Source organism: Barbus barbus, assembly GCF_936440315.1.
Source record: "Barbus barbus genome assembly, chromosome: 14".
Classification (NCBI taxonomy): domain Eukaryota; kingdom Metazoa; phylum Chordata; class Actinopteri; order Cypriniformes; family Cyprinidae; genus Barbus; species Barbus barbus.
In genome coordinates, this window is record NC_136742.1 from 3073092 (window position 1) to 3098620 (window position 25529).

General features: G+C 39.2%; 1 protein-coding gene across 1 annotated transcript in view; it reads left to right on the plus strand.

The window, feature by feature from the left end:
- Positions 1-25529, plus strand: part of map3k5 (mitogen-activated protein kinase kinase kinase 5) — a 54950-nt gene that overhangs the window by 12379 nt on the left and 17042 nt on the right. The window contains exons 2-10 of the mRNA XM_079434018.1: positions 808-947; positions 2416-2439; positions 4873-5066; positions 12171-12339; positions 21365-21471; positions 22336-22506; positions 22680-22792; positions 23655-23814; positions 25299-25452. Coding sequence (XP_079290144.1) covers positions 808-947; positions 2416-2439; positions 4873-5066; positions 12171-12339; positions 21365-21471; positions 22336-22506; positions 22680-22792; positions 23655-23814; positions 25299-25452 — 1232 coding nt within the window. The remainder of the gene's footprint in view (positions 1-807; positions 948-2415; positions 2440-4872; positions 5067-12170; positions 12340-21364; positions 21472-22335; positions 22507-22679; positions 22793-23654; positions 23815-25298; positions 25453-25529) is intronic.

Here is a 25529-nt window from a genome sequence, read left to right on the forward strand (position 1 = left end):
CAGTATCAGATTCAAGTGTGAACTAATCACGGTCCTGAACTGACTCACATACGCAAAAACAAAAGACGGCACTGTCATATGAAGGTAAACATAGAGGTCATTGAAGTTAGTGTTTGTGTTCATTTATAAGATGATGTGGTGTGGAATACAGCGAATTTGTGCACAGGTGATAAGGAGGACGAAGACAAGATAATAATATTTAAATATTTACAAAATAATTCCTCAAGTTTTGCTAGTTTAGCCGTCTCAACGTAATACCTGTCTTGCGGACCGTTTAATGTCTAGAAGCTGTTATGACCAAAGAGCAGGTTAAGATATCTTCTAATGATAATTTTGTTTCCCCAGTAGACCCACATTGTCTTCATATCCTTTGTTTTGATTTGTGTATGCAAATCGATTTTTCTCATGTATTTGTGAAATAACTATAAAGCATGCAGAATGAAGAAGTTCCAACAAATCCTTTCACTTTTAAGATTTATTTGATTTATTTTTATTTATATAGAAGACACTAAGACTCTGGATGCTCATACATTCTACATGTCCTTCTGCTAAGGAATATATGTTGCTTTGTTCGTTTCTCTATCATGTCTGTTTCCTTTGGGTTAACTGAAACAACAGCTCTAGCACAGATGCACGCAAACAGAGGAGCTGACTTCCTGCTGATATTTAAATGCGGCGTGTAGGGTGTTGAACTCAGCTGTAGGGACAGGCCCGATAGAAAACCGTCTGTCTGTCTGTCTGTCTGTCTGTTTGGTCTGGGTAAAAGTGTTTCAAAATATGTGAACACTTCTCTGTCTTTGTTCACAGATATTGCAGTGGTTGAAATGACAGATGCATTTCGGCAGCCCTCTCTCTTCTATCACTTGGGTGTGAGAGAGAGTTTCAGCATGGTCAACAACATCATTCTTTATTGTGATCTCAACTCAGACTCGCTGCACTCTCTTCAGGTCAGAAAGTCTTTTGTCTCAGTGTCACCAGAGTCCCAAGAATCAAATTAGTCATTTAAACTGAAAGGGTCATTTTTTTAGCATCTTACTTTTCATAATCTTCCAGTCTGAAGTTTAGAGATAAAAAATATTAGCCAAAAATATCACCACAATATTTTTTCCTTCATCATACAATATCAAAATTTATCACTGTATTCATTTACCAAAAATTGTTGATATTGATCGAAGAATGTCCATTATGTGGATATGTGTAATATGAGAAAAAAAAAGATAGAAGATGAACAAATAGCTTAGAGTTGGCAGCCTTTATAGACAAACTTCATGCATCCAGGCTGATAAATGTTGGCAAGTCCAAAAACAAACAAACAAAACTTTGATAGGATGTTGGTGAAGATCCATGTCTTGCATCTAAAATCAATGTAAGCAAGTGCATCATGGTGTGTTGCACATACGTTTATTGTAATATACATTTACATTGGGCTAGAAGGAGAAACGCTCAGTGTTGTAAGCAAAAGGGTGCTCACAAATTTATTGGATGGATTAAAATTATTAATACAACCCACATTATTTGCAGTGCATCACTTCCAACAGTTTCATCACAACGATAATCTGTAGGCCTTTATTACCACAGTGGATTGTAGGCAGGCATTATTGTCATGAGATCCTCCTGGCAAGGTCATACACGCCTCTATTATTACTTTACATTATTAAATGGAATTATGCCAGGTGAGTGGGGAGTAAATTGCATAATATGAGATATATTTAGATGAGCTCTTTAAGGTAGTGATTTTATTACTAGGCAGAATTTAGTGGAGGACGGTGCTTGGCAAACATACACACACACACAGATGTTTAGAATGAAATGCATTGCATAGGAATTGCAGTTTCAGGAAACACTCTACAATATGCATCGATAATGTTTTTACCAGTAGCATGCTACGTTGTTGTAGTAGTATGATGTTATTACAGTGAATGTTTAATTCACCATGTCCAGTTTATATTAAATAAAAAGCAGCTACAAACAGAATTGCAGAACAGCCATTAATTTGAAAACATCAGAGAGTTTACACTCTTAAGGATGTCAGCCAAACAAGGGTTTTTCATTTATCTCTGCAAATTAAACTGGTATATAGGAGAATTTAATTTTAAATAAAAAATAACAGTGCTTTTAAAAGTTCAATGAAATAATCCGACAAGAAAAGGTATTGAAAGTAATAGTGATGACTTTTGATTTATTGTTGTAAATGGAAATGGATGGCCGAGTTGAGCAAATTGCACCTTGCATACTCAACAGAAATAGAATATACTTCAGAACTAGTAAAACCAGTATTGTGCTCTGAACATGGTCACATACACGGTTATTCAAAATCTTCAGACACAGTATATTCTTTAGGATGTTTGTAATAAAAAAAGAACTGGTCGTTTATACCACCTGAATTCATTTGTGTCTGCCGTTTGTCTCATACAGGAGGTGATATGTCAGAAGAATATAGTAAGTCTTAATCTTTACTTCCTCTCTGTCGCATGTTAATTTGCTGTCATTTTCAAACAGAAAGAAGAAAGTCTATGTTTGGCTCATTTCTTAAGTTTGTGCTGTTATTCATGTAGGTTAATCAGTTTGATTGCAAACCTGAAAACGTGGAAAAAGAAAACTTAATTTTTATGTTTGGTTATATAATGTTATAGGAGATAAGCTATTTGACACATTATTGGTGTATTTTGGTGTTTAAGACTTTTGCAACAAGCTATGTTGTAGGATTTAATAATTAGGTACTAAAAATTAGGTACAAAAATTGTTTTAGCCAACAAAATAGTCAAGGCCAAAAATATCGGCACCCTTGGTAAATGTGATCAAAGAAGGCTGTCAAAATTAATCTGCATTGTTAATCCTTTTGATCTTTTATTTAAAAAAATTCACAAAAATCTAACCTTTCATTGGATAATAAGAATTTAAAATGGGGGGAAATATCATTATGAAATAAATGTTTTTCTTTAATACACATTGGCCACAATAAAAGGCACCCTTTTATTCAATACTTTTTGAAACCTTCATTTGCCAGTTTAACAGCTCTAAATGTTCTCCTATAATGCCTGATGAGGTTAGAGAACACCTGACAAGAGATCAGAGATTGTTCCTTCATCCAGAATCACTCCAGACCCTTTAGATTCCCAGCTCCATGATGGTGCTTCTTCTCTTCAGTTCACCTCACTCCTTTTCTACAGGGTTCAGGTCAGAGGACTGGAATGGCCATAGCAGAAGCTTGGTTTTGTGCTCAGTGACCCATTTTTGTGTTGTTTTTGAGGTTTGTGTTTGGATTATTGTCTGGTTGGAAGATCCAAACATGGCCCATTATAAGATTTCTAACAGAGTCAGTCACTTATTGATTTTTTATCTTTTGGTATTTGATAGAATCCATGATGCCATGTGTCTAAACAAGATGTCCAGGACCTCCAGCAGAAATATAGGCCCACAACATCAAAAATACGGCAGTATTGTATGACTTTCTTTTTCCATGAAACATAAATGGCAATATTCAGTACAGCAGAGTGTACACATGGGGTACTTTTTATCCTTGTGTTCACTAAACCCATCTTGAGTGGTTGCTGCTAAAAAGCTAATTTAGTAGTTTCCTCTGACCATAGAAGCCAGTCCCATTTGAAGTTCCAGTCATGTCTGATAACTGAATATGCTGGAGTTTGTTTTTGGATGAGCTAGGAGAATTTTTCTTGAAACCCTCCCAAACAACATGTGGTGATGTAGGTGCTGTTTGCCATTTTTTTTCTGACCCCAAAACTCAACCTTTCTCTACAATTCTCCAGCTGTGGTCCTTGAAGAGTCTTTAGCCACTCAAACTCTCCTTCTCACCGTGCATTAGGACGATATAGACACACGTCCTCTTCCAGGCAGTTTTGTAACATATTCTGTTGATTGGAAATTCTTAATTATTGCCCTGGTGGTGGAAATGGGAATTTTTACTGCTCTAGATCTTTTCTTAAAGCCACTTCACTAATTTGTGAAGCTCAATTATCTTTTGCTGCACATCAGAAATATATTCTTTGGTTTTTCTCATTGTGATGGATGATTAAGGGAATTTGGGCTTTGTTTTTTCTCCTATTTATATTTCTGTGAAACAGGAAGCCATGGCTGGATAATTTCATGTTCATAATCACCCTGGAGTGCTCAAAATTGTGAATATGAATGAATATACTTCAGATATATTTTACTCTGAATTTCTAGGGGTGGCAATAATTGTGTCCAACGTGTATTTGTGAAAAACATTTATTTCATAATGATATTTCCTCCCATTTTAAATTCTTATTATCCAATGAAAGGTTACATTTTTGTGATTTTTTTTTTTTTATAATTTTTTTTAAAGATTAAAAAGGATTAACAATGCAGATTAATTTTCACAGCCTTCTTTGATCATATTTACCAAGGGTGCAGATAGATTTGGCCATGACTGTAATTAGGGGCAGGATAACTCTTAGAGGTTTATGAGTTAACTTTATTTACATTTATTCATTTAGCTGACGCTGTTATCCAAAGCGACTTACAATTGCTATATATATGTCAGAGGTCGCACGCCTCTGGAGCAACTAGGGGTTAAGTGTCTTGCTCAGGGACACATTGGTGTCTCACAGTGGATTCGAACCCGGGTCTCTCACACCAAAGGCATCTGTCTTATCCACTGCGCCATCACCACCCACAACTTTATGAGAAAACATAGCAAACTGCCAAATGACTTTAAATAAAATGTATAGATTTATTTATTTTTTCTCCTGCTGTCCACAACCCAGAAAATACTTTTGACCCAATTTTGGGGCATGATATACCTGCTTACTATTGATTTATTCATCAGTGTTCATTTTCACTGTGGATATTTGCTCTTTTTCCAGACATGTTTCCTATTTGTTCTTTTTCCAGACATGTGCCGCTAACTACACGTTCATTCCATACATGGTAACGCCTCAGAATAAGGTGTATTGCTGTGAGAGCAGTCTAATGAAGGGTTTGAGTGAACTGATGCAGCCCAGCTTTGAGGCCCTGCTGGGGCCCATCTGTATGCCACTGCTGGACAGACTCACTCAACTGCTCACCAGCTGCAAGACCAACACCTGGTGGGAACTCACTACCTCCTTTATTTCCTCACTTCTTATTTTCATCTCACAGCTAATTGAAAGTCATTTATAGCAGTAACACAGTACAACAGCCAAAAACAGAATGACACATGATCAGGTCTAAAATTGTGGTCAATTAAGTATTATTTGTATATTGTTTTTCACATTGTTTCATATATATATATATATATATATATATATATATATATTATACAGTGCTGCTTGAAAGTTTGTGAACCCTTTAGAATTGTCTATATTTCTGCATAAATATGACAAAAACGTCATCAGCTTTTCATATAAATCCTGAAAGTAGACAAAGAGAACTGAATCAAACAAGTGAGAGAAAAATATTTTCTTTGTCATTTATTTATTGAGAAAAATGCTCCAGTGTTACATATCTGTGCGTTGCAAAAGTATGTGAATCTTTGCTTTCAGTATCTGGAGTGACCCCCTTTAGCTGCAGTAACTGAAGGTAAGGTTTCTTGTAAATGCTGATCAGTCCTGCACAATAACATGTAGGAGTTTTAGCCCATTGCACTTAAACTCTGTGATGTTGGTGGGTTTCCTCCTATGAACGGCTTGCTTAGGTCCTTCCACAACATTTTAATTGAATTAAGGTCTGGACTTTGACTCAGCCATTCCAAAACATTAACTTTGTTCTTCTTTAACCATTCTTTGGTAGAATGACTTGTGTGCTTGGGGTTGTTGTCTTGCTACATGACCCCTCTTGAGACTCTGTTCTTAAACAGATGTCCGACGTTTTCCTTCAGAATTTGCTGGTATAATTCAGAATTCATTGTTCCATTAATGATGGCAGACTGTCCTGGCCAAGATGCAGCAAAACAGGCCCGACTTCAGTGCTCTGCCATGACGCTTTAAGCTTGACGTCGACTAGTCGCTGGTCCTATAGAGGGCGCAACAGGATAAGAAATCCACATTTACGCTCCGTTTCCAAACAGTTAAAATTACAAATTAATTCATACTCTGAAATTAACAAGACGTGTGATTTTATTACTGGATGCTCGAAATTGAATGGGAGAATGCACGTTTTAAACAGCTTATTGTACAGGTAAATTAATTGCGTTCTAATCAAATGTGCTGCTGCACTGTAACGCACACACACAGTAGCACGTACAATACATTCAGCGTGGAAATGTATTGTCAACACTGTTCTGTGATTTCTCAATAAAATAGCTTAGAAACTAAAAGTCCAAACATATATTTCTTAATAACTAAATCCCACAGCTTCACTACTAGTAGAGAGATGCTAGCAGGTAGAATTAATTCACACATGCAATCGCTCTCACTAATGCATTCATTCACATGAATGTAATCTTTACTGTGCAACTTATCTGTGTCTGATTTAGAACGAGCAGAAATCTGTGAGAAATATAACGACCCAAAGACGAAAGAACTGATAAAAATAAGTGGTTATAGGAGCAATAGCCATGTGGGCAGTGCTGTGTCATATGCCATAGCTGTGCACTTATTTGTTCATTAATGACGTCATCAGCGACTAGTCGACTTCAACTCGACTTTCATCACATAAAAGTCGACTTTAAAAAAACAGAAGTCGTTCAACCCCTACTATATATATATAGTAGGGCTTGAACGCCCCGGCCCGATGGCGTACGTCGAAGTGGAAGTCCTGGAGCGCCAGGAACCAGCGAGTCACCCGGGCGTTGGTGTCTTTAGCCCGCACCATCCACTGCAAAGCGGAATGATCAGTGATTAGCGTGAATTTTCTGCCGAGGAGATAATACCTTAGCTCCAGGACCGCCCACTTGACGGCCAACGCTTCCTTCTCGACTGCGGCGTATCGTTGTTCTGTCGGGGACAGCTTTCGGCTGATGTATACCACCGGGTGTTCCTCACCGTTCTGTACCTGGGAGAGAACGGCTCCCAACCCGGTGTCAGAGGCGTCCGTCTGTAACAAGAAGGGAGCGTTAAAGTCAGGCACGCGCAACACCGGTTCCGAGGTGAGCGCTTCCTTTACACGACGGAAGGCATCTTCCTCGGGGGGTCCCCAGCGTACCCTTTCCGGCTGTCCCTTCTTGGTCAGGTCATTCAGGGGCGTTGCTAAGGAGGAGAAGTTGGGAATGAAACATCGGTAATAACCCGCCAACCCTAAAAAGGCTCGTACCTGGGTTTTGGTGGTGGGCCGTGGGGCCGAGAGAATCGCTGCCACCTTCTTCTCTTGGGGTCGAATGAGACCACGGCCCACCTGGAAGACCAAGTACTTGGCTTCTGGGAGAGCTAGGTGACATTTCTTAGGGTTGGCGGTCAGCCCAGCCCGACGCAGCTCCAGTAGCACCCTCCGTAGCCGCTCCAGATGGTCTTCCCAGGTCTCCGAGTGAATCACCACATCGTCCAGATAGGCCGCTGCATACTCCTGGTGGGGCCGGAGTAGGATGTCCATCATCCTCTGGAAGGTTGCGGGTGGCCACTAGGGGGGAGAAGGTGGTCTTCGGTTTGGCCTGGTCGGAAAGGGGCACCTGCCAGTAGCCCTTGGTCAGGTCTAAGGTGGAGATGAACCGGGCTCTCCCCAGGTGGTCCAGCAACTCATCAATACGGGGCATGGGGTAACCATCAAACTTGGAGACCTCGTTAAGGCGGTGGAAGTCGTTACAAAAACGGAGGGTGCCGTCTGGTTTCGGGACCATCACGATGGGGCTGGACCAGGGGCTGCGGGAGGGCTCGATTATCCCCAACTTCAGCATCTCCTGTACCTCCCCCTCGATGGCGTGTCGCCGAGCCTCGGGGATGCGGTAGGGTCACTGCCGGACGATGGTCCCAGGTGGCGTGCGGACGTCATGTTGGAGGACGTGGGTCCGCCCGGGGAGTGGGGAGAACACATCCGAGAATTGACCGACCAGATGTTGAAGTTCCGAAGTTCTTCTGGGCGGCCGACAGGTGGGGGCTGGTGTCAACAACCACGGGAGTGGAGATGACTCGCCGTCTCTGGCGCTGCCTGATGTTAGCAAGACGCGGCGTTATCGGGGACCTCGGCTCAACCTCTTTTTCCGGCAGTTCTCGGCAGAGCTGGCAGGCTGTGTTGTCGCGGCGAGCAGCTGATCAAACCCCGGCCAATCCCTCCGCAAGAGCACAGGTACGGGCAGATCCTTCACGATCCCCACGTCGACCGGCCAGGACCCTGGAGCCGCGGAGATGGTGACTTGCCGAGTAGGGACGTGCTGGGTGTCGCCATGGACACAGGTAATCAGTAGTCGGGCCTTGGCCTTCACTCGCGGGGGAAGCACTGAGGGCTGAACGAGGCTCACCGCACTGCCTGAGTCCAGAAGCACCTGAACAGGCCGTCCGTTCACCTTTACTTCTGCGTCTCTTGGTGAACCGCACGGCCTGCCACCCAGGCCCGGTTGGGCGAAGGTGGTGGTTCCCTAGGCATCGGTTCGTCCTGTGTGCCGGGAACCGCGGGCCTGCTGCCGGTGCATTGGGTGCCCTCCGGCGTGCGTCGCTCCTGGTACACCCTCCGGGGTAGAAACGGCGCTCGCTCCCCAGCCTCTCGTCGCTGCGTCGCCTCCGCCAGCTCAATGGCTTCTACCAACTCCCCGGTGGTTTGCGGGTTCCGCATGCCTGCTGCCTGCCGAAGGGCGCGAGGAAGGGCACGAAGGAGTCTGTCTACCACCACGCGTTCCGCTACTTGGGCGGCGCTGGGATTCCCGGCGAGCAGCCAATGTTGGGAGAGGCGCGTGAGTTCGGCGGCTTGGGCGCGGGCTGGCAACCGACTGTTATATTCCCATGCGTGAAATAATTGGGCCACTGAGATGGGAGACAGACCGACACGGGCCAGGATTTCTCTCTTTAATTCGTCATAGTGGTCATTTGAGCTGGAGGGCAGCGAAAAATAAGCCTGTTGAGGCTCACCGGTTAGGAGCGGTGCCTGTATCCGCGCCCAACCTTCTCTTGGCCAGTCCTCCCGCACCGCGATGGCCTCAAACATCCGCAGGTAGTGCTCCAGGTCATCATGCACCGTCATTTTCGGCAGGAGCTGGGTGGCCTGAACACGGGGATCTGGCAGCGGAACCCGCTGGGCAGCGGCGAAGCGGAGCGCGGCGACTTCGCGCTCGGTTTCGCCTTGACGCGCGGCCATGTGCTCCACGATCTGCTGCTGCCTGATGCTTACTTCGGTTAGGTGTTTCAAGAGCTCTTCCATGGCTGGGGAGGAGTCGCCGTCTGAAAGAGAACAGAGTGAGGGGAGAAATCAATGAAAGAAGTTGGTCGGTTCGGGAGGGGGGAAAAAAAAGTTTGTGGATATTGCCGGTGACACTTCAGCGATCTGCCTGCATTCTCCACCAGTGTAGCGGGCTGAAGAACTGGTTAGCTTGTTACTCGCGGTTCCAATCGCGCCTATTATTGCTTTCTTTTTTCTCGCTCTGTTTTCATTTCTCTCTCGCTCTGTTTTTCACGAGTTCATCAAACAACAGTGGTAAGTGGTAAGTTAAGTTGGTATCATTCATCAGTCAAGGTGAGTAATGGCTTCTTCTCCTGCTATTGTTGTTGGTTTTAAAAAGCGAACGATCAAATTAGTTAGATTAGTTTGATAGATAATACCAGAAATATAGTGGGAATTAAGTTATATATTATCACTTTAAACAACAGAGAGTGAAAGTAAGGTGAGCACCTTTGGGATGTGGTGGAACGGGGATGTGCAGCTGACAAATCTGCAACAACTGCGTGATGCTATCATGTCAATATGGACCAAAATCTCTGAGGAATGTTTCCAACACCTTGTTGAATCTATGCCACAAAGAATTAAGGCAGTTCAGAAGGCAAAAGGGGGTCCAACCCGGTACTAGCAAGGTGTACCTAATAAAGTGGCCAGTGAGTGTGTGTGTGTGTGTGTGTATATATATATATATATATATATATATATAAATATATATATACACACACACACACACACACACTGTTTATGTTTCTAATACCTATAATGACTTATAGTCCACACTGAACTGTTGAGAGGTCAGCAATAAAATAGCATACATTTTGGTGATGATATCAATATAATCAACCAGTTGAAATTTGCTACATTGTAAATATTAGTTCATGTAAGTATTATTATCAGGTAAAAGTTGCATAATAGTTTTCAAGTGAAGTTAGTAAATTATTTCTGCAGCTCTAAAGTATATAGCACATGGCACTAACAATGCCAATTTCATGGGTTTGATTCCCATGGGTTGCATAAACTGAGAAGATGTATAGCTTAAATGCTGTGTAAGTGGCTTTGGATAAAAGCCTGCAATATAGGGTTCCGGTTTTAATTTAGAACATTTAGATTTTCAGCCACAATTACAGTTAGGTGAGGTGCATCTCTGTTATTAACAGAATGACGCATGATATGGTTTAAGATTTTGGTCACACCCTTAAATAGTTTCATAAATAAGTTTGAATGTCATGCCATAATGCCATAATAATTTAGACAAGGCTAATGCGAGAGACAAGACAGACATGTACAGTGTTTAATACCAGACTTTACAATAACGTTTAGGTATCTAACAACTATTCAGCATTGCCAACATGACAAACCCAGTCACTCACTGGACAAGAAGCACCACAATGCAGGACTCAAAAATTTCATATCGGACATCGAGCGTGTCTTTCTGTACTCGTGTCCTCAAGTTCAGGACACCAGTCCTCAACAGTGAATCTAATTACCATACAGGCAATAATTTAAAAATAAATGATCAAAGTGGCATCAATTAATGTTTGGCGTTTTAAAAAGCAGTGCAATTGGAAAGTGTGAGCTTTAGTATGATATTTGTCTGTATGATACATTTATTTTATTCACACCACATACTAAAATTTATTCTAAATGTAAGAAAAAATTAAAGAACAACTTATACCACACGTACACAATAATCATGTACGCCCGGGGCCTTATAAGCATGTATAAAGAACCCTACATATTATAATGTTATTTACAGGGTGGGTGAAATGTAACTAGACATTAAAATTGATAATAAAGTATAATTAGAGGTCCAATTATATAAATAGATTTTATATATAATTAGAGGTCCAAACAACAAATCACCTGATCTATCCTTATATAAACGGTGATTATTGTGTCTCACCTTGTGTTTGGAGGCATGGCACACTTGGTACTGCTTGAAGACATTGCGGCGCGTGCTCTAAGGAGAGAGCGCACAGATATATTTGCTGAGAGTGACGAATGGCTGTTCAGTCGCTTTTAAATAGCACATTTTTTCTGGCTTCCACCTCCGAAAGCAAAACCTCATGTTCATTATCGTTAAAGTTCATTTTCTTTGTCTTTTGTTTCGGTGCCATAATTGTCGTTCTCTGGACGAGTGCCGCTTTGCGAAAAGCCCTTATATGGAGCTTGTGTGGGCGTGTATTATGCGAATCACTAACCTCGTGCACACAGGCGCTCTTTTAGAAGACTCCAGATTCACTAACAGAAGAACGAGTTTAAGAACAAGCTCATGTGCGTACATACGCACGTGTTGTGAATTAGGCGGAAAGTTTTCGTGAGAAATTCAAATGTGCGTATAAATACGAAAAGTGTACGCAATTATTAGTGAATGAGACCCACTGTCTTATTAAGATGGTCTTTGAGGCATTCATTTAACCAATTCATTCAATCGGCTGATTTATTCAGGAGCAAGTAATGTTGTAATGGCTTTATTAATGAATATCTCATTGAACTGATTTGTTCAAAAACACGGATGCATTCAGGAACGCAACAGCGCTCTGTTCTTGTTGGGGTCGCACAACTATTCTGTGATTGCTTTGTTTGGAACTATTTTTTGTTGGCGAAATAAAGCGAAAAGAGAAATTATTAAAAGTATTGTGCTTTTGTGTGCTTAACTATGTCATCTAGAAATATAAGACAAACTTATACAGGGGCATTTTTGCCCCTATGTATTGAAACTTAGGGTCATTATATACTGAATATACTGGTAGCCATCAGTGGATATAGATGTTTCAGATGGTGTAATTACAGCATATACTGCCCATACTAATCATACCATGTATGATAATAACTTCTGTGAATCTGCAATGTGTATTTCCATTCTTGCATAGTTCAGTAACATTTCTTTTTGTCTCTTTTGTGTGCTTGTTTAGCCAGTACTTTCGTGAGACGGTTCTGAATGAGATTCGTAAAGCGCGTGAGCTTTACACTGGAGCAGAGCTAGCGGCTGAACTCAGACGGATCCAGCAGCGGCTTGATAACGTAGAGTGTCTTTCAGCTGATGTCGTCATCAACCTCCTTCTGTCATACAGAGATATTCAGGTGACTACATCACATAAACTTTTGGTTCTAATTCACAGTGACTGCAAAATATTTGTAATATTATTCATCACAATTCTGTTTAAGATTTTCTTTTAGCAAAACATGTATGCACTGGTGAAATTAGTGAAGGGAGAGTGTTATTGGTTGATTTAGATCACGTTAACAGGATGTGCCAGGTTCAAGACAAGTTAAAGGTGATGTGTGTATTTTTCAAATCTTGCAGTACTGCTCATTATGTAGACACTGCCATAAGCCATTCATAGGTTGATCCTGCTGAAAAGCAGAATCAATTATTTTTGCGATTCTGTTTTCTCACTTTGCCTGGGTGCTCCAAAAAGTATTTTCTTGTGTCTCAGTTTGTAAAACAAACCAAAAACATGTGTACAGTAATGCTCTTACAATGGAAGTCTATGGGGCAAGACATTGTGCTGTGACAAACACCTAAATTAACAATTTTGTAAATATTATGCAAGTGTCTAACGGGTTCAGTGTGTCCACCTAGCATTCAGCAAATACGCATTTATATCATTTAAACAAATCTTTGAATAACTAATGAATATTTAATTTCACAAACCTTGCCAACTTAGTCGGATCCAATTGTGAGATCTTGTGAAGTGTGCATTTGTATCCAAGTGGAGCTCGCTGCAGCCTGCGGTGGACATCCAACCCCGCCCACATTCAAGTGTGACGTCACAAGCCACGCCCATACCAATACAGTCACGCCCACGTCAAAACGTTACATCAGACACCACGCCCTATCATATACGGCACCTCTTGTGATTCCCCGTATCGGGGAAACCTGGAAGTAACGTTATGTCGAAGCAATTTACAGCTGTTTCGGGGATCTAAATAATATAATGTTGCCTTTTGTTTTACTAATACACGTTTTCTTATTTCTTTAACCTGTTAACCTTCATTGTGGGCCTCATAGGTGAAAATAACCTACCTAAATTAAAATGGTAACAGTTTGTGACAAAGTGTGCTTACACAAACAAATTAGGTATCTTTGGAAAGAAGACACTCTCGGCTTTACTATCCATCATCCAGAGTTGATAATGCTCGAAAAGATAAAAAGTTATACACACTGACGTGCCTTGAAAAATATTTTTTCACACTGAATGTTTTTTTTATTTCATATACAAATACATAAAATAAGTCCTGGAGCAATCCAGAAAAGTAATGGGTTGAAAGCCACATGTCTCATGAGTTCATATTTCAAATTTGAAGAAGATACCATGAAAAATGAGATTCCTGCAATATTTTTTCTGAAACTATTTATAGTCCCTCCCACCCCCCTGTTTGAGGAAAAATAACCACCAAATGGATTGCAGAATTATACAAGCTATTTTAGTCATTATACATGTTCCTGCATAGTTTTTCAATTATAAAATAATCGACAGATTTATTTGAGCACTAAAAAATACAAAAATAATTATTTGAGTAATAAAAAAGGGGAAAAAATAGAAAAAGAATGCTTTGTATATATATGAATAGTGTATATTGTAACACAAAATTTCTATTTTGAATAAACACTGTTCTTTTTAACTTTTTATTTCTCAAAGAATCCTGAAAATTCTGTATATCACAGGTCCCAAAAAATATTAAGCAGCACAACTTTTTCCAACATTATAAATTGGCATATTAGAATGATTTCTGATATTAAAGTATATTCAAATAGAAAACTTTTTAATTTTTAATTGTAATAATATTTCGCAATGTTACCACCATCTCTGTTTTGCTCTCATTAAGACTTAAAAAATTTAGAGACATCCATGCTTTGACATCCATGAGGCAGGCGGTCACCAGGTCTAATCCTTCCTTTTGTTTCAAAGGGATATAAATTTGAGTGTCATCTGCGTAACACTGATAGCTTATACCATACTTCTCAAAGATAGATCCGAGAGGAAGCATATACAAGGAAAATAACATGGGAGCTAGAGTAGAGCCTTGAGGGACCCCACAGGTGAGAGGTACAGAGGACGAGTGAAATTTGCCAATATTTACTGAGAAACTTCTGTTCGTAAGATAAGACTGAAACCAATTTAAGGCTGAGCCTCTAATGCCCATTACCTGTTCTAAGCGGGACAGGAGAACATTGTGGTCTACAGTGTCAAAAGCGGCACTCAAGTCTAACAGTACCAGGGCTATGGAATCTCCAGAGTCAGTAGCTAAAAGAATATCATTGAACACTTTTAAAAGAGCCGTCTCAGTGGAATTAAATTTCCTAAAGCCTGATTGGAATGCATCAAAAATTGTAATCTATCAAGAAACGTTGTAATTGATGAAAAAACACTTTTTCTATAATTTTTGCTAAAAATGGAAGGTTAGAAATGGGTCTAAAATTAGATGCATCAGAGGTATCTAAATTAGGCCTCTTAAGTCTGGGTTGTACCGAGGCATGTTTTAAATAGTCCGGAACAACTCCTAACTCGAGGCATTTATTGATCAGGTTTAAAAGTGTTTGGACCCATAACACTGACCAATTGTTTAAATAACCTCGGGGGAACTATATCTAAGGGTGAACCAGTTGGTTTGAGTTGATTAACAATATCATTTAACATGGAGAGCGAAATAGGTGTAAACTGACTAAAGACACCTACATATCTTGAATGACCTGCAGGATCACCAGCAACACGTTTAATGGTATGTCTGATCTCAGATACCTTATTAATAAAATACTGGCAGAACTGCTCGCACATAGCTACTGACTCTGTAGGATACACACAGACAACAGGGTTTAATACAGCATTAATGATATTAAAAAGGGTTCTAGGATTATTGTGATTTTTTTATCTATGAGAGTTGAAAAATAGGCTGATTTAGCCACTCCCACCGCCTTCTGATATAAGTGAATAAGTGAATCCTTTAACATTTCATATGAAATCTGTAATTTGTCCTTTTTCCATTTCCTCTCGGCCCTTCTACAGGCCTGTCTCATAATCCGAGTAGTATTATTCAACCATGGCTCGGGAGTTAACTTGTGATGTTTAGTCCTCAGTGGAGCCACGGAATCCAAGATAGTAGTACAGACAGAATTAAAACTAAAAAGCAATTCATCAGGACTAAGCTCAGATGAAGCGAGAGCAGTAGAATGGGAAATCTCCTCAAACAGTGAAGAAAAAGAGGCCGAGGTAGCAGCAGTAATCCTCCGTGTCCGATGGACTGATACCTGAGATTTCATAGCGTTCAATGACAATAATGTGTTGAATAAAATAGGATTGTGATCAGAAAAGCTGAGATCGCATAGCTCAATATCACACATAGAGCACCCATGAGACATAATAAGATCGAGAGTGTGTCCGTGAATATGTGTAGGTCCTTTAACAGGCTTCTATTAGGCTAATAAAGTCTTTTGCAAATGAGTTTTGGGGGAAACATATATGGATGTTAAAATCCCCAATAATTAAAAACCTATCAAAATTGGGGATGATTCCCCCCAAGAAATCTGAAAAATCTATTAAGAAGTCTTTATGTGGCTTGGGAGGCCTGTAGACCACAGCAACAGCTAATGGAGTGTCCAAGTCCAGCACTAGCAACTGCATTTCAAAACTGTTATATGTAGTTCTATGCAAGATCCGACATTGAAAACAATCTTTAAAAATTGAGACCAGACCGCCACCCCTTCTCCCAGAGCAGGGGGAATGAAAAAATGTACACTTGGGCGGTAATAGCTCAGAGAGAGGAGTTAGATCTCCATTGGGAAACCACGTTTCCGTGATAAATAGAAAGTCCAGGGCTCGTGACATGAAGAAGTCTTTAAGAATAAAAGTCTTATTTACCGCAGACCTCCCGTTGACCAGCGCCATCTTTATCTGCACAAAGTCTTCAGGTAGCTGCGTTGTTCTGCGTAGCGGGCGAAGATGATGCATAGAAACGCCACGACGGTGAATGCGTGGTGAGCGGTATAGAGGCCGTTGATCCCGCGAGCTCGGTAGAATGGGTACGTTCCAGGAGTAAACCCCCACTAATGAACGCCAGCTGATGGAGCGGTTGCCATCACCTTCCCTCGTAGGCAGATCCTGAAGAATGTTACACTCGCGGCTTGTCCGAAGCAGAAGTTTGAGCTTGACGACCGCACCGCTCCGGTTACCCCGTCTTTTCCGGCGTTTATTCACAGGAAGATGATATGGTGACCGTTGTAGATAAGCCGACAGGGATCCTAAGAAAGGAGGAGGTGAGTGAATTTGGTCCTTTCTGAATTTGGTTGAGTAGCACTTCAGATGAGATTCGAAGGTCTAAGAGCGTTTGCCGGTTGTAGACAAAGAGGGGCGATACGACTTGTAAAAAAAGAAGCCAGAAACACGTAGACATAAACAAACTAAAGAACACAGACGGCATCAGACGGCAGGCCACACACAACGGCGCCATCTTGGATTGATTGTGTTTATGGGGTGCAGTCAAACATGTGTTCATGCTTCGTTTTTTAAACATGCTTTATTTTTCAAATAATTTACCTTTATTCCACACTGCTCTGTCCCTTCTCTGATAAATGCTCAGATTATTTCCTGGTTTTATGAAGCCCCTCCCTCAGAAATACGTGATGGGCTCAGATTGGTTAGCTGGTCCAGTGTGTTGTGATTGGCTAAACCGCCTCTAGAGCGGGTCTAAATGTCCCGCCCCTCACCTCAGGCATGTACTCCGGTTGTATTGTAAACAATGGCGTCGTCTATATTGCTTATCAATTTGAGCCTGATTGAGATGCAGAGGATATTATTGAAGAGGATCACGCAGAACGTGTTCAAGTACGGCTCTTAATGGTGTTTGTTTGTTGTTGTCTCGTATAACGCTTCTCATGGTTATGTGAAAATAAGAGTATAATTGGAACAGTTCATTGTTGGAGCTGAGCTGATGATCTGAATGAGAGAGAGAGAGAGATGCAGAGCAGAGTGTGTGCAGAGTAGGGCGACGCGAGGAACAGGATTGACAAACACGGGTGTAAATTTCGTCTAACAGTAGGGGGGGACAATATACATAAAATTTCCTAAGAGCAGTTTTTGAAGGGGACACAAATAATACAGCTAAAATTGTTCTTGTAAGGATGTATACACAGAGGAAAGCTACTACTATTAGTGTAGCAGGGAGACTAAGGCGTTATTTTAATGACAAATGTCGAGAGCGCATTATAGCGTGAAAGCAATTTAAAATAATGCGTGAGCGGGAATCTCTTCTCTAGCACGCAGATTTTCTTTGCTCTCACACAAAACCGGCCGCGCGCTCTCGCATAATCACTTCATCCGATGTTTAAGTGAATAAAATAGCCATTTGACAGCCTTACTTACTGGAGTTCCACAACTATTGAGACTTATTATCTCTTGACTTGTGTGTGTGTGTGATATAAAAGAGGAAAGCATTTGGACCAAAGCACTGTGAGGCAAGGGAGGGGGAGACTCAAAATGTTTCTAAACTTAAAACATGTTTTTGCCCCGTTTGCGTTTGTGTTGTTTTACTACTTACACAATTATTTTAAGCATAAAACATTATTTACAATACACAGCTTGGTTTTTTAAATCATATTTTTAGGGGGGACAACCCTCAGATGGGGGATTTCCGCCTATGGAGAACCGCTGCTTTAGAACACTGATTTTTAAATGTGTGAATCCATTAGAATTGTTAGAAGACAGAATCACGATTATATATGAATAGATTTTTACGTGCAGCCCTAGTTTTCTCTTTCTCTTCTCTTTAAAGCAGCACAGCATGGCCTCGCCCCCTTTGTTGCATGTTCCCGGGGGCGGGGTTTATCTGGGTTCGTTACGTCACGAACCCGGGAAGTAACTCGTTGTAGTCCCTATAAGCCGTTTTTGTAGGCATTAAACTGCCATAATTTTAAAATATAGAACATCTCCGTTTGCATTGAACTTTCAGCTCCGTAACTTTGCAGATATTGTTTATGCTCAAACAGCATCATTACATGCCAACTAATGTTAAAAAAGTGAAATCGCAATCAACCACCCTTTTAAAATGAACCCAATAAAATGACCCAACAGGCTGAATCCAGCATTTAGGTTAAAAAATTACCCAGCATTTTTTTGAGTGCAGGGTCAATCTTTTCACTCCTTAACCGTTGAACATCAAAAGCAAACTTAAAAGTCTAAAAAAATATTGTCAGAAGGCTATGAATAACCCCAAAAGCTCAAATGAACGAATCTTTCAGTTGCCATATAATGGATGTTAAATATTCTATGCACGTTTATGTAACATGCATGTTGTGTTAATCCAAATTTTATAATTAACTGCAACACTGATGAATATTTCAATATGTTTGCTAGCTTTAGAAATATTCCAGTAAATGCTTCTGATAGGGCTTAGAAGTAAAAAAAAAAAAGGGGGGGGGGGGGGGTTAAGCTTTATAGTGAGGATTTGGGAATAGAAACAGGACTGTAGTCCACAACTGCACAGTGTCTGTTGACTTTTTCTTAGAAATACATCGAAATGCAAAGAAAAAAGAAAAGACTCAGAAGGAACAGAACACAGCTGATCTTACTGAAAAGAGATGCTGTCAAAGATTTTGTCATTGCATTCAGTGTCACATTAAAATACTAAGCGTTTTTTTTTTATTGTCCTGATGTTTAAAAATAGAGCATGACTGAAAATGTACAGCTCACAGACAGATAAGGTTTATTGTCAGAGTTTTATTGGTTTATTGGCAGAGTTCTTATTTGAGTATGATTTGTTTCAGGCATTTTGTGCGGAAGCTCCATAAACCAGAAGTGCCACCCATAACTTAAAACACAGTAAAACACATGCTACATTGGCGAGGGGAAAAAAGATCTGGGTTGCAGAGCAGCTGGTAAACATGTGCTTCCTTAACAAAAACCAGAACATATACGAAAACCAGGACAAGGGGTTTCAAATGTGGTGACCCACTGGGTAGGCAGGATCCACGTACACACACTGCCAGCATGCTCTTCTATCTGGATCTCTCTCATCCCATCTCCCAGCAGCAGTGGGGTTTTATACTCTCTCACCTCACTGCAAAAGTGATAGCACCTGTTAGTTCTCATTAGCAAGCATTCCCTTACCAGCAGGGTCTTTGTTAACATGAGACTGCTGTGATAAAAATTGTTTACTTTGTGCCAATGTGCATCCAATATTTCAGCTCCTGTCATGACTATGTAAACAGGGTACACCTTGTAAATGATGCATGTTATGTGCAAAGATATGTCCATAAAAACACTGTTTACTTGGAGTACACTCCACCCTCAGGAATTGCGTTAGTTACACACAACCTGAGGTGTATCGCCGTCAAACGCAGTGCTCCCAGTAGTACATCTTGAACACATTTTTGTTCTGAAAAGCTGATGCTTTAACCAAAATGCAAGATGCTCATTTCTGCTTTTTCACTTCCAGAATGTCTTGCCCCCAAATGCTTCCACTTTGAGTGTTTGGTTTTTCAAACTGAAGGATGAGTAGAAATCCTTTTCTGTAGTAATAAACAGCATGCTACAGACTTTATCCATTAAGCTTAATTTGTATTGAACCTGGAATGTTCTATTAATCCATGATCGTAATGGTTAAGGTCCATTTCCTAAAATGTTAGCATGATTTGCTCTGATTAAAGTAGCCCTTGAAATATTATATATATAGCAAATAATGTTAGTTTTGGCATTTTCAGTTTGTGACAACCAAGAAAAATTGTCCCCAAGGAAAGAATAAGCTCCTCTACCATAGATTTCCCCTGAAGATGTCAAGGTGAGGTGTAGAGCTCGGTGTGTCCTTAAGCCTGGCTCTGGTTTACGCTCACTGCCTTCTCTTTATGTCTGGTGGAGCTGCTACTGAATGTAGGCAGACAATTTGTAAAATCAGCTAACCTAGCAAAATGTAGAACGATAAAAGGACAGTTTGTTTTGGATGTCGAAGTTGTGTACCGATCATTTCAGTACAGATGTGCTCAAAGAAAGTATACTAATATTGTTAGGACTGTTAGTGCCTGTCCTGTTAAAAAAGAATAAAAAAGAAAGTCATAAATGCTCTGCTATAACTCAGACACACCTTGGCAGTAAGTTATGATAAATGACTTTTAACTACAGTTACGTAGTTTCCTTACCTTCTGTTACCTTCATTTCCTCATACATTTCTCTCTTATCAAGCCAAATTCATACACTTTCATAGTATTTATTCCTGAAGTCCGCTTGCACCAAAAACACTCATTTAATTTCATCACAATTTTCCACCCTTTCTCAAAACCTCAAAATTAAATGGGTGTTTTTTGTTACAGGACTTTTAAGTTTGTCTTTGTGTATGTGAATTAGGCTCTGCATTGTTCATCGTGGGTGGGCCATGTTGCAGAACTTAGTAGGTGTTGATGGAAAAATGTGGCTGGTCATATGTTAATAATTGTAATGTCATAATCATAAAGATTTTGGCTCATTTTTGCAGTTCTGTTTTAGCATTTAGAAGGTTGATTCATTTGGGCGATTCAGTTTGTTTAAATGAGTCATTCTTGTTTTAACTTGATTCATTGGTTCTTGTACTTCACCAGACATCACATACTTGACACAGGTTTTAATAATTGGACATGCAATATTCAGTCTAATTTGCTAACATAAACAGATCAAAAGAACAGTTTGTTCATGAATTAGACATTATTACTTTTAAGTTGAAAATGATAGTGTGGTGCAGTACCTAATACATTGAAGTTTTTTTTTCAAAGTGAAAGAAAATGTATCTAATTAATTAATTACGTTTTTGTGGTTACTGATAATGTGCAGTCAGTTCAAACTATAACTCTTATTTAAGCGGATGTCATTCATATTTTAGTGCTTTTGTTTGAATGAAGTAGGAAGCAAATCAATTTCACATGCAGGAATCATTGTCTGAATATTGTTTTTAATTATTTACCAAAGGTTTAAACTAAAGAAATACAGTATACAAAAAACTGAATGTACTTGTACGACAGAATTATTATTTTCCTTCCTATAATTTTTTTCATGTGTTGTAAATGTGTAATTTTATAATATTGTATAATAAATATTAATTTTCAATGAATGGTTTCTTTTTTTGTTTTGTGCCTGTCTGTTTGTAGGATTATGAATCCATTGTGAAGTTAGTTGAAACACTGGAAAAGCTGCCGACCTTTGACCCAGAGGCTCATCCTCACATAAAGTTCCACTACGCCTTCGCCCTCAACAGGTGACACTGAACATCTTACTGTGTCTTAACTAAGCACAATTGTCCTAGGTTTACAACATCAAGTAATTTGTCTCGTTACACTGAATGTTAAAATGCTGTGTGACACCACATAATCACAATCACAGCTAATCAGGATGTTTAATATACCACGTTCAAAAGTTGATAGGATTTTTTTAATCTTTTTTAATTAGGCCTCACTAAGCTCACCAAGGCTGCAGTTATTTGATCAAAAATACAGTAAGACCAGAAATATTGTGAAATAGCAAAATGTACCCCAGTCTTCAGTTTCACATGATCCTAGAGAAATCATTCTAATATGCTGATTTGGTGCTCAAGAAACAATGTTTCTTATGTTGAAAAGAGTTGTGCTGTTTAGTATTTTTGTTGAATTATAATTTTTTCTGATAGTTCAAAGGAACAACAATTATTAGAAATGGAATGTTTGTTACAAATGTCACTTTTGATCAACTGAATGTGTCCTAAACAGTATTTTTGAACGTAGTGTATGCAGTAATGTGAAGTGCAACAGTTAGATTTTACTACAAACTGAGTTAAGTAGAAATAACATGCAGCACCTGGCTAGGACATGGAGTAGTATATGAATAAAAATGGATATGATTTAAATCCTAAAGACCATTGATGAGAGATCTTATGAAAACATGGTGTTGGTTGAGTTAGTGTTGCTTTATCGGGCTCATCCAACAAACAGTGCAGTATTCTGAAAGTAGCACAGGGTCAAAGTGTTTTAATGAAAGTAGCCTATAAAAGGCTTGCATATAGTTGACCATGTCTAACATTTAATTCCAGAATATTTTTGTGGTTAATTTCTGAATTTGACAGTCTCTTTTTGGTCTGTCTCTTCAGGAGGAACCTACCAGGGGACAGACAGAAGGCTTTGGATATTATGTTGCCCTTGGTGAATTCAGATGAGCAGGTGGCATCTGATATTTATTGTTTGGTAGGCCGAATCTATAAAGATATGTTCCTGGACTCTCATTTCACCGACACGGATAGCAGAGATCAAGGAATACACTGGTGAGGACTGGAGGGTGAATTTCACAAAAAAATTCTAAATTATATTGTGTAAACAAAATTAAGTCTATTTGTAGTACCATTGCAGTTTTGACAGCTTTTGTGAGATTCACCAGTAAAGTGGCCATAGTAGCAGGAGCAGTGGTATTGTACTGTACTTTTTTTTTCATGTACAGGTTTAGAAAAGGTTTTGAATCGGAGCCCACGCTGCACTCTGGTATAAACTATGCAGTGCTGCTACTGGCCGCCGGACATCAGTTTGACTCCTCCTTGGAACTGCGTAAAGTAGGTGCGTTTGATTGACAGTTTGGATAATATTTGGTTGGCACTCATCTATTCAACCACTTCCTTAAAAGTGGTGGGGTAAACGTTATGTATTTATATAAGTACTTTTTTTTACTGTCTGGTGTCATAAGAAATATTCGCCTGATAGATTTTAAATTGAAATGTGACATGATGCAAAATCAACATTTATTTTCTGGTGTCAGAAAGTACTTTCCTTAACATGACAGACTTTCACAACCTGCTTTACATCAGAAATGTGATCTATTTAAACAAAATATTCAGCGCAACAACATTATTTTAGTTCATTGTTTGGAAGGAGAATGGTGCAAAATAAAATTTAGTTTGTCAATAGTCAGAAGTGAACAGTGTACTTGGTTCAGTTATTTCCCATCAATCCTAGAACGTTTGCAGAATCAGACTAATCAGTTTGCAGTGGTTCTCGAATAAACAGCTGGATAATTGTGTTACCCACACACATATGAAAAAGACTTTTGTTATTAATATATATTAAATAAATTGAGCTGTGCATTACATCTGAGAGATGTTTTAGTAGTTGTTTATTTAAGACTTTATTGTTTATTGTAATTAAAAAAATCTGTCTACATTGGTTTTCTTAATTGTGCACACACAATATGACAATATAAAAATATTAAATGGCTTAATAATGTTGTCATTTTCCAAAATACTACTATTGATATTTGCTAATAAAGAGCATCCTCCTTTCTCAAATAGAGAGCATGCATACTCTTGTCTGTCTCATATATTAGTGAGAGTAACCGAAATATCATATGTATCAATATTATTAAGTCTCCCATATATTAATATGCCTCTTAATATAACATATGCACTTAATCTGTGTCTTGTAGGTGTGAAGTTGAGCAGCCTCTTGGGGAAGAAGGGCAGTTTGGATCGATTACAGAGTTACTGGGATGTGGGTTTCTTTCTTGGGGCCAGTATTCTGGCCTGTGACAGCACCCGAGTCATCCAGGCCTCTGAGAAACTCTTCAAAATTAAAGCTCCCATTTGGTATGTGCACATATTCGCATTTCACATGCATCATTGTTCAAAATAATATGCATATCTTATTATATAATGCGTTATGTATTATTTATAGTTGTAAAAACTGTATTATTAATTATTAGTGTTTGCTAAGACATTACTATCGCTATTACTATTGCTCATATTGACAGTGTTTAGGACATTTTAAAACTGATTTCCAGGCCTGGGAAAGTCATGGATAATACTGAAATCTTTTATATTTTAGTTATAAAATATATAAGTAACTAAATAAATGATCTGTAGTAAATACTCTAATATTACCCATAATTACCTACACTAGGTTACAGTGGGGCTAAAGTCACACACCTCAAGGAAAAGGTGCTTTTCACTAGTGTATGAAAAAATATATGTTTTTATAAAACACAGAAGAGGTTTGTTTGAAAATGTTATACATGTATGAGGGGAGTGGGGTAAAAGGTTCACTAAACTAGCAAGGGACAAAAGTATTGATACAAAATACACTATTTAAAGTGTGTAATGTTTAGTAATATGGTTTGCATAATGTCCAAGTTAATACTTGTTCAAAACATCCACTTTAGCAAAGTTTGTACTGTTTTCTGTTTGGATGAATAAAATATTTAATTTTTGTTTAATAAAGATCCTGTCATTAAAATATGTAAATTATAAAAATACAGAAAAAAATTTAATAAATAAATGTAAAAATTCTGAAATCTTTGAAGGAAATCCCATAATAATTTAAAATGGTTTTACAGTTGAAAAAAAAAAAAAATCAGTTATATGATTAATATCATATTTTTAAATATGGTTAAATATTATCTTTAATGTGCACACCCTACTTAATAAATGATATTAACCAACTAAATTTAACCCTGTCACGTCAACCATTGGACAAATCTGCCAAAAAAAACTATTATGCCTTTATCCATACCAGCAGGGGTGCATTTATACCACCCTTTTACATATTCGTTAGTTATTGAAAACAGTTTTAATTTGAAACAAAACTGAAAATCATTAAGAAGATCTCAAAATATATTTGTTAATTTTATTGATTCTCATTCCCTATAAATCTATAACATTTAAAGCAAACATTTAAATAGTAGATCAAATAGCACAGAATCACGTGCATCAAGGAGCAGCCAAATTTCCATGTGCATAGAGAAGCGTGGATGTTCAGAAAAGTTCTGCTGTAATTTTTTGTGCCATCTAACGGTTAAGAGGAGAATAAATTCAATTGAGCCTTTTGCACCAGTGCGCTCTTAGGCCCATTAGAAATTCTAAGCCATATCTAGAGATAATATACAAACTTTGGGGTGGACTTCTTTGGCTTGGGCTGGTTAGCAAACCCCTAACAGCATCCTGGCATTGTAGTAATGAATTTTAAAGAGACAAGCGCTTCAGAAAATGTAGTTGTCTGTTAAAAGTGAGTCATACTTGTAGTCTTTTCCAGTAATTCATTCATTAAGGTGTTTGTGTTTTATGTTGTATTTCAGGTATCTACGCTCACTGGTTGAGACCATCCTCATCTATAAGCACTTTACAAAACCAACCACTGATCCACAGGCCCCTAAACAAGAGCTTGTGGACTTCTGGATGGACTTTATGGTGGAAGCCACCAAAAAGGATGTGACATCTGTCCGTTTTCCTGTATGAGCCCTCCTCACACAATGACTAAGTTGCCACATTACATTGCCACATCTCAACTCTTACTGTGAGAAAGCCGT